The 10,672-nt window shown below is 39.1% G+C and overlaps 1 protein-coding gene across 1 annotated transcript; it reads right to left on the bottom strand.

Moving 5' to 3' along the window:
• Positions 1–8,640: 8,640 nt before the first annotated feature.
• LOC117282423 lies at positions 8,641–10,561 on the bottom strand. The gene is made up of 2 exons (XM_033751979.1): positions 10,114–10,561; positions 8,641–9,453 (listed from the first exon to the last, which is right to left on the bottom strand). The coding sequence occupies exons 1-2, from the start codon at positions 10,334–10,336 to the stop codon at positions 9,278–9,280; spliced, it is 399 nt and encodes a 132-aa protein (XP_033607870.1). The 5' UTR covers positions 10,337–10,561; the 3' UTR covers positions 8,641–9,277.
• Positions 10,562–10,672: the final 111 nt, after the last annotated feature.

Below are 10,672 nucleotides of genomic sequence, written 5' to 3'. Positions count from 1 at the left end.
CAATGAGGCAGAAAGGTGTCCATTGCATGAGTATACAAATATTTAACAGTCTGCCTGATTATTTAACTGATTTAGTACATGAAAAAAAAAAACAGTTTATAAAAGAAATAAGGGATGTCCTAATACATAATCCGTCATATATTGTTAATGAATTTTTGCTCTTCTGTCGGGATCAACAGCTAAGGAATAGAAGGGGAGTGCATGCTGACTGATGGATGTCCCACAGTAGGCATCAATATAGACATTAAGTGTAAATATAATCTGTATTTTATGTATTTATTTAGATGCACGTTGTTTGCATTTATGTTTGTTTGTTGTTGTGATATGGCATGTTGGAATTGTAAAGATGTATTGTTGTTTGTAAGGCTTGTAACATGTTTCATATTCAGTGCAGATTGGACTTATCTTGAAGTGCAGATGTATGTATGTATAAAGGTATGACCCATATGACTGATTGTTGCACCCTTAGGATTAGGCACCTTGAAACAAAACTGCAATACACAACAAAGTTTCTGCAAAGGGTTCAATATACAAATAAATAACACAGAATCTTTCATTTAAATTATAATATAATTTCATAGAATTGCAATGGTTAGACCACTGAAAACAGTTCTTACCCATAAAATATTTTGTTTTATACAAAGGCTTGTCGGGCCACATAGAAACTGATATTGCACTCCCAGTGTCTTGTAGAAAAGTTTCACCTGAGTTGTGTTTCTACTTCAGCTGTGTTCTGATCACTTCACAACACCTCATTTCGACTAGATGCACTAGTAGTTCAGTTTGTTTGAGTCACTTCCAGTCTTACCAATCCTATTAGTCTTACACAGTAATATTATTTCTTTAAAATATTCTTGTTTTTATGGACAGGGGTGTTTTGATTACATAATAACCTGTCAGGTCTATAACCCATTCCCTTCGATAAACGAACTAACCTCATGTTGCATAGACTTGAAAGGATTCTAAAGATGGTGTATACTGTGCTTCTTTTAGCTTGTTTTGGACTTCAGCCATCATCTGGTATGTACAAGACAAAAGACCACGATGTTTCAGAGACTGGATCTGTCTCCGTCTTGAGGTGGATGGGGAAGGATGAACCTACTCAGTTGGGCCCATCAGAAATCACTGGACAAACCCTGGTCTCTAGAAAACAACCTATGAACACCCGACAACCAGTTCCACCAGTGGGAGATAAGAATAAAATCACAGTAAAAGACACGATAGAAAATTTGTGCTCATGTTTTGCTCAGTCTGACACAGTCCATTCTGGCCTATGCTTAGTGGCCAGATTTCTTTTGTATGGAATTCACACAGATGGAAAAAGATAGCACTACAATGCAAAATGTTACATTTCTGATACCTTCCTTTCCACTTTTGCCTGAGAAGTATTACTCATGTTATGAAGTTATTTAACTTTGACAGCACAACCTGTAGTACTTAACAGTCAGAGGCTTAAGATTACAAGGCAGTGCAATAAGGAAAAAATGGGAAGGGCTATCAAGCAGACTCAAGGGTAGGTAACACAGATCTGTTCAACATTCTCGAATGCAGTTTGAATAAAAAATAGGGCAAATCCTATATAAACATTCCAGAGCCTGACATTCATCTAAATATACTTACTCATCTATGGGAATGAGAGTGTGACATCATCAGTTAGCGATACAGACTGTTAAATCATCATTAGAAAGATATCAGATCCATTTGCAACATATTTCAAGTATTCATACACTGGTCAGAAATTCAAATATACTTACAAAGAATTCTTCTTCTGGAAGGTTACCTACACAACAGGTGTTTTGCCCTACCTTAGTTCATACAGTAGACTTAACTCTGAATTTTGCCCACAAAGTATAGTTATGAGTTTCCTAGGATTTATTTTCCGAAACAGAACAAACCAATTAATGTTTGTAATTGTGATGAAGGGTGTTTTGTGCGCAGCATAAACTAAGTTTTTAAAAAGTATTTAGGTGAATTTCAGGCTTCAAATGGTGATCTATGTCTATTACTTGTATGGCTAGAGAAACTCTCCCCAAGAGAAAATCTGCTGAACACTAGTTAAATGTGAGTGGGATGGAAAGAAGCAACTGGGAAAGTGTAAAGAAGAAATGAGAACAGAAGATTTGTGGAGAAAACAGAGTGTTAAATGAAGGTATGAGGAAATGTGGAATAAAGAGACTGAGACAGAAGGACAGGAATAAAAACTGATCATTTGACTTGTCCTATATCATGGATATGAAGTTAATAAATAAACAAATGGATCTTGGACCTCAGTGTGACACTCCATGGCAATTCTGACCAAGTCAAAATGCTTGCTGATTGCATTTAAAGGAAAACTAAGGTTTACATAATTAAATCAGGGGTTCTCAAACTCTGTGATACCACAGGCCCCTAAAATAACACATACATTTACATAAAAACCATGCCCTATCTCTGCTGGCCAGTGAAAAATACAGTTCTGCACATATTTTCAGGTCTGTACCAGGCTGTGCAATGGTAGCAGGAACCTTAATAACTTTACAGCTTTGATACAATAAGCTATAAAATGTTCCTGTACAATCATGAGAAACTAACTGAAATGTTACACTGGCTGCAGCTACCTTTTCTGAAAACACATAACCTTTACTTACTTGCCAAAATTGTGCATGGGATACACCTAAGCTTTAAAAAAATTCTTGAAAATTCAGAGATACCCCTTAGAGTAGGTTCAGGGTCACAGTCAAGTTTGAAAACCTATGAGTTGAGGGACTGTGTAAAGCTCAGGTATGTCAGGATTCAATACTGCCAAGAATTATGAGTCGTTCTAGCAGGAAACGAACTTCTGGGTGGCTACATACAAGAATATAGAATCGTATTACAGATATTCTTCAAGCTTTCCTGATTTCTAACAAGGGATATAATTCTGAACAGTATCTAAACACCCCTGCTTTCTACCATCACATTTTAAAATTACCTTTAATGGTTTAAAAATGGATGCCTGGTCAAACAGGAGCAGTAACACAAGGTCTTTCTAAATTAGGTCACACTTTTGAAAAATCATACCTCGAAAATGAACAAAGCTACAAAGACAACACAGAGTACAGTGTATTACAAATTTTTCCCAATGCATTTTCTGTTTTATAATTCTTATATTTCATGTCCTTGCATAACACAGACATTATCAAATCTTAAATGTGGCAACAGGTGAAAAAAAAATCCTTGCTTGCATTTCGTCATGTGTTAACGGTACAAAACCAAACATCTGATCTCTGATGTAGCCCCATAGAGAAGCCTGCTGAAATTAAATCGTATGATCCTGAGACGCTGTGTTTGTTCCCCTTGCCATGAATTTAGAATGTAGCTTTGTTGGCAGCTCATAGTGATGTGACTGTTCAAAACTGTGACCTAGTTTAGAGAAACACTGTGTCAGAGACCATAATCTTAGCAACAGACTTACAAACGTATATGATGGTCAAGTTTCACCATAAGAATGACAGTTCAAACAAGATTACAAGTACAAATAATTGTGAAACTTGTAAATCTGTTACTTTCTGATGGATAATTGAAACACTGCTCTCTGTGACACCTCACAAATTCCGAGATGTCCATTTTTAAAATATCAACTGTGAATTTCTTTTCAATATGGGAGATATGAAGTTCTCATTGCAGTGACCATCAAGATTAGTGTTTTCTGAGATGTGACTTGCTGCCTCCTTTGGAGCAGAAGAGTGAGAATGGTACAGCTATAAGGAAAGAGAGGGGCCCTGTGTGAACCAGCAAGAATGAGGAAAAGAGCATAAAGGATATTGTCCCTTTGAAGGTCTGCTTTCCAAGGGCAGAGTGAATGAGAGAAATAATGGTCTGAATGAATCAACAGGATGTGGAGGGAGTTCAGGACATCCTGCCCTCAGCCCTTTCAATCAGACTGTGTTAATGTTCTAACTTTTATTTCTGCCCTTCAGCATTAGGTTCCTCCAAGTACACTATGGAAGTACAGGTGTCACATCCAAGATGTCACTACTCTTCATAGTAACTGCTGTGAGAACCTCAAATCATGATATTTTTGGTTGTGAGTACCTCAGTACAACACAAAGACAGGCATTACAGATATTAACATTTCTCACAGATCATAAGTCTTGAGTTCCTTATGTTCCTGTGAATAAATTACAGCTGTTTACTTAAAGAACGTAGCAACAAAATAAATACAACAGACTATTTACAACGATTCATCAAAAAAGTATAATATGGCACATGATATCATGTTCTTAATTTATTGACAGCACTTTTTTTTTCTTCTAAAAACATGAATACTGGTACTCTCACACCCAGTTCTAGCCTCAAGGCCATAACATATAATGCACTGGCAGATGTGAGACTTTTCACAAGTTTGCCAGTATATGTACCAGCTTGAAAAAAGGGCTGTTTCTTTACACATAACTGATGCTATAAATATGCCATTCATATTCTATTAGTAAATAAATATTCATTTTATATAGAGATGTAAGTACTTCGATTTTATTATCAAGGAGTTTGTGGATCACACATGATAAATGCTGTGTGCACAGTGTTGCAATATAGGCCATAACAACAGATAAAATGGCAATAGAATGAAGCAGCAAGTTAACTGTGCCATGCCATCATCAAAGCGACAGTCTAACTTGATCACACTTAGTTCTTCTCTGTTCATAACTGTTTAAAGACAAACAGTCTAAATTCAGGATAATTTTTTTCTTATCTCTCTATACAGTAAAATCATTATAGTGGTGCATGAGATTATGATAAGCCAGAACACATCTGTGCATTGCAATGCATGTGTTGGTAACAGGCAGTACTAATTCTGCCAATAGGTGGCTTGACAACAATAATCTCCCTCTCATCAGATGCAATTTTTATTTTCTTGGCACTACAGCCCCAGTGGGCCTACACCTACCTCCATGAACTTCTCTGTTCACTTCGGTTTTTCTAGATCTTACACATTAGGTAGGACTCCTTGGGCGGGTGATCAGCTTGTCGCAAGGCTTCTACCTGTACACAAACACAGAAAAAAGTACACACACAAACTAAACATCCATGCCCTGAGTGGGATTTGAACCCACGATCCCGGTTTCCAAGTGAGTGAAGACAGTATATGCCTTAGACCACTCGGCTACTGCGACTGGCATCAGATGTAATTACTCTGACAAAAAAATTTATTTAGAGAAGCTTCATGAAACCTATATTTATACATTTCAATATAGATGGCATGACTGGAATATTTTTCTCTACAATAAAAAAATGCACTTTGTTCAAACAGTGCAATATCACTACGTCAGCTGGTCACATTTTTGACATGTGTCTATATGCCTAGATTAACAGCAAAAGTTAAATGCTGACAGGAAGAAGTGAATGGGCGTTATGAATATAACAGAAGAAATTCAACAAAAATGGAAGAGAAACATGTGATAATGCTGACTGTCTTCTCTGAATTCTATAAAACCTTCAGAGTCCTCTGTACCTTCCCTGAAGCCACATAAAGAGTATACATTATGATGAAAATCAATGTTTTCTTTTCAGAAAGTTGATTGTATTTTGCTTTTTTTGGGGGGGGGGGAAGTAATATCGTTTTTAATTTGTTTGGCAAAACAACTGGATTTAACAAAAATTAGACCTTGTCAGAAAAAAAAAACTTTATAAAAATATTTTCAAGTTCTTTGTCTATGAAATGAAACATGAACCCAGGTAACAATTCTGCATTTCTGCTGCTTCATCTAGTCTGTCTGCATCTGGCATAACAGGAATTCTATGCTATGCTGCAACACTGTGATACATCTCCTAGAATTTGTTTGCGCCATAACAATAATAAACGTTACAAACAAAATAACTGTCCCCAAGCACAAATTCAATATTACTGAACAAACATACAAGCATTTTCCAAATGAAACCAGTTTGAGTGTTTGGCTAAAGGGATGTACATTCAGCTCAGACAAAAATGTCGAAGCAATGACGATGCAAAGTTTCCAGTAACATCCCAGGGAATTCTTTACAGAGAGAATCCATCCACAGGTGCTTCAATGGGACTCTCATCTCATTGCTCTTTCCAATTGTCTTTAACAGACTCTGGCCCTTCGCTAGAATAATCCCCTTGTGGGTTTCATTTGAACCTCACTTTTGGACATTTTCCAGCATCTCATTTTGGTTAAAGAAACATGTTTCTGGAGCCTTCTGCTTGTGTCATATGGTAAAGTATGAAACCTACTGTGATGGCTCCACTGATGGAGATATCTCTATCCCCACATGTATCTGTTTATGAGACAATGGAAAATATATATATATGTATATATATATCGCCACTCATGATGTTACACAAGTGTAAGTGTTAACAACTTTTGTACTTAAGATATCTTGCTTATATGATGTTAATGAAGCTGTTGATATTTTTAAATCCTCACAGAAAATAAGATGTTTCTGACATGAAGAAACAATTTCTTTGCCTCTCTCAATACTGCTTTCCACTTGGTTCCAAAATAATTCTATGCACCATTTTCCATGTCAATTGCTTCCAATTATTGCTTTCACAAAGAGTAATTAATTACCAGTCCTCATTTGGGGAAGATTTTGGTCAATACAGGTAGCAGGATCTCCAATAGCATGGCTTGGTTTTGAAGTCTGATGGATCATGTCTCCACAGAAAGCTTTACTGTATGAACAAAATCCATTTGCACTCAGCAATGAGCCCTTTACTTTCTTTATAAACTTTAACAAAAATTAAACTTATGCAATTCAAATGGACAAAGATGTATCCTGAAGCATCACTCATAAGGACAACACGGGCAACACTTCATTTCTAAATGAGTTTGCCAGTACTCATGTGCTATCTTTCTGCCTCAAGTTCAGAACATGCGATGTACCAGCAGATGTGCGACTTATGACTTTAACCTTTAAGTGCCGAAGTTCCCCATTTGTGCCAGTCAGGCATTTAAACTCCGCTAGTGGAAGCACGCACACACGCCGCTAGTATAAGCGCATGCACAGTCCTAAATATTTATTTTTAAATGTAGTAATTACCAGACAGACTTGAGTAAAATCCTAATAGAGGAATAAAAATGATACCTAAGTGAACAACAACAAAAAGATTGTGGGAACATCCCACATTAACACGCATTTCTGCAACGCTCGCTCTTCACATCACTTTTCACCATCACGCGCGCTAACCAATCAGTTTGCTTCAAATGCTCGCATTTATACAGCGCCTCCTGTTAGCCCACATCTACATCATTACACGCGCTAGCCAATCAATTCTTCCTCTTCAATTTCAAGTTTCGCTCCGCCAACCGAGCAGTGTATAAAAAGGGGCAGCTCCAACGCTGAATCAGCAGTCGATCATCAGTCTATGAGCTAGCCACACCAAGCAAAATCAGCCAGCAGGCTTCGTCGTCAGTGCTCGGTCTACGGAGGCATCGGCGCTTCGCTGCGCCAGGTGTGACTTCCACGGCTGTCTGCCGGTCACACCCGACTCACTGGGCAACTAGGCTGCACGGACTCACCGGTAGTCATACCAGACACACTGGGCAACTGGCGTAGCTACCACCTCTCTGCTCCAGCGACCGCGCTCAACGATTAGCCTTTCACCAGCAGCCGCCACGCTGCGATCAAGCAACCTCCAACCCACCTGCCGCACGGCGACCAAGCAACCTCCAGCCACAGCCGCACTGCGGCCAGTCCACTCACCACAACTAACCTCTCTCCTTACCAGCGCGCGCCGAGCTACCTCTCCAATCAAACATCTCAGCAACCACGGTCCTTTTCAGGACCAACAAACTGTTCCGAAGAAGTGGGTTGTCATCAGAGTAATGACAAAACTACATTAAGAGCCCACAGATTATACGTATGAGTTACACCGAACCTAATCCATGAGCCAGTAATTATATTGCAGATTCTGCAGATAAATATGTTGAAAATATATAGTAAAATTCGATGTACATACCTTTTTTGTTGTTATCTGCTTGATGTATATATAGGTTCCGCCCCCTGCATCATCTAACTAAATCTCGGCTTTGTGTGATATTCTTTGAAGCACCCGAGAATGCACAGGCCCATGTCACATTTCTTGCACTTTGTGTGTATTCTTCTCCTCTTCCCACGTGCAGAACAGACGCGGCAGTTCAGTCTCTTGTCTGAATGGTTTGGCCAGTGTTGTCGATTGGCCTCCTCTAGGTGATATATTGTAGATGAAAGAGCAGGAGGTCGACCTAAGGGCCCCTGGGGGCGAGGGCGACACGTTGCGGCATGCTCCAGCATGTTGCGCACAAGGGTTAGACGAAAGTCTCTATGTGATATTTTCGCACCACAGGATGACAGCACAATGAAACTGTTCAGAATCGTCAGATCTAGTAAATGGAAGAATAGTTTCTTCGTCCATTTCCAAGTCCGACGGTTGATGGAATAACTGTTTGTCATCCTGTCCGCTTTGTCAACATATCCCATGTGCATGTTGTAATCCGCAACAATTGCAGGCTTTATGGCATTTCTGTGTTCATCACAGAAATTGCCTTCTGCTGGAGGAACGTGCATATTAGTCAATATATATACATCTCGTTTGTCTTTCTAAACTAATACTGTCATGTCACCCCTCACCCTAACCCATATGTCTCCTTTCTTCAATCGAAGTTGTCTGTTGCATATGTCTTGTGGTAGGCCCTTCCGATTTGGTCTGACTGTCCCGCAGCAGTTTATTTTTTTCGTCATTAGTTCGTCGAACAAGTCTGGCGATGAAAAGAAATTGTCCATGTACAGTTTGTGCCCAACCCCCTCGACTCTTTTGCAGAGGTCCCTGACCGCTGCATGCGTCACTGTCACTTCTTGGTCAGTGCATGTTCTGTCTTTACCTAAGTAAACCTTCATGTCGTATGTATAGTGTGCTGAATCACAGAGCTTGAAGATTTTGATTCCAAAACGTTTGTGTTTCTTAGGAATGTATTGTCTGAAAATAACTCTCCCTTTGAATTTTACAATTATTTCATCAACAGCCAGATGCTCCGAAGGATTATAATATTTTTCATATCTGTCATTTAGAGTGTCAAAAATAGTCCAAATTTTCCATAGTCGGTCATAATTGTTGGCTTGTCTGTCAATTCCTGCACTGTTGTCTGTAAAGTAAAGGAAGCGAAGAATATGAAGAAATCGGTTGCATTTCAATGTCCTACCATAGAAAGACATGAGAAATTGCTCAGCAGTCGCCCAGTAGTCTCTTATTCGGTCTCTAATGTCATGGCCCATTTGAATAATGATCCCTAAGAAAAGAAACGTTTCGGAATCGGTAATGTCAGGGGAGTGGAGAAGGTCCATCTTCAAGGCTGTTGAGATATTGGTGATAATATTTGTTAGTCTCTTCCACCAGCAGATGGATAATTCCTGTGAAGAATAACTTGAACACGGAGAGTGGAGTGGAATCCTTATTCACATGTGGAGCTTCGTTTAGATTTATCCCCACTGCTCCACCAGAAAAATTATTCGCACCCCTTCTGCCATGCTGTTGTGGTGGTCCCCATAATGATGGTGAAGACGACAATGATGATAGTGATGATGGCGGTGGCTGCACGAGTTCTTCATCGTCCTCATCTTCATAGCCCCAATCATTATCTTCATCTTCTGTGCAGCAGTCCGAATCAGAATCGAATATCAGCTGCCTTTCAATTTCATAATTTTCCAAACGACGTTTCATTGCTATGGTAAGATGAAATGAAACTACAGTATTCGATTTCACTATCACTGCACAGAAAACAGACCGCACTTTGTATCTCAGCCACGAAGCAACTGTTTGTTCACGACCCTAGAAAGGGCAATAATATCTTGCAGCTATAACCGAAGGTCTTAGCACCGAAGAAGGGACCCCTCTAGCTTTCTCTTGAATAGCCATTCTTTCATTCTTCTGTCCTTTAGTAGAAGATTCGAAAATCCGAAGAGTGTAAGCAGTGCTAGCAGAAGACCAAATGATTTTATTGCTTCCATCTGTTTTATGACATCAGGGACTGCTAAAATTTGTCAAGTGTTACAAACAGAAATTCATTTATAATGCAGAACAACTCTGTGAAGAACTGGGAAACCATTTTTGCAGTATGCATCAAAATTAAAAGAAAATAAAATGAAATAGGGTGNCACCAGAAAAATTATTCGCACCCCTTCTGCCATGCTGTTGTGGTGGTCCCCATAATGATGGTGAAGACGACAATGATGATAGTGATGATGGCGGTGGCTGCACGAGTTCTTCATCGTCCTCATCTTCATAGCCCCAATCATTATCTTCATCTTCTGTGCAGCAGTCCGAATCAGAATCGAATATCAGCTGCCTTTCAATTTCATAATTTTCCAAACGACGTTTCATTGCTATGGTAAGATGAAATGAAACTACAGTATTCGATTTCACTATCACTGCACAGAAAACAGACCGCACTTTGTATCTCAGCCACGAAGCAACTGTTTGTTCACGACCCTAGAAAGGGCAATAATATCTTGCAGCTATAACCGAAGGTCTTAGCACCGAAGAAGGGACCCCTCTAGCTTTCTCTTGAATAGCCATTCTTTCATTCTTCTGTCCTTTAGTAGAAGATTCGAAAATCCGAAGAGTGTAAGCAGTGCTAGCAGAAGACCAAATGATTTTATTGCTTCCATCTGTTTTATGACATCAGGGACTGCTAAAATTTGTCAAGTGTTACAAACA

This window comes from Cryptotermes secundus, unplaced genomic scaffold, assembly GCF_002891405.2.
Source record: "Cryptotermes secundus unplaced genomic scaffold, Csec_1.0 scaffold1051, whole genome shotgun sequence".
Lineage (NCBI taxonomy): Eukaryota > Metazoa > Arthropoda > Insecta > Blattodea > Kalotermitidae > Cryptotermes > Cryptotermes secundus.
This window is presented reverse-complemented; position numbering and strand designations above follow the sequence as displayed.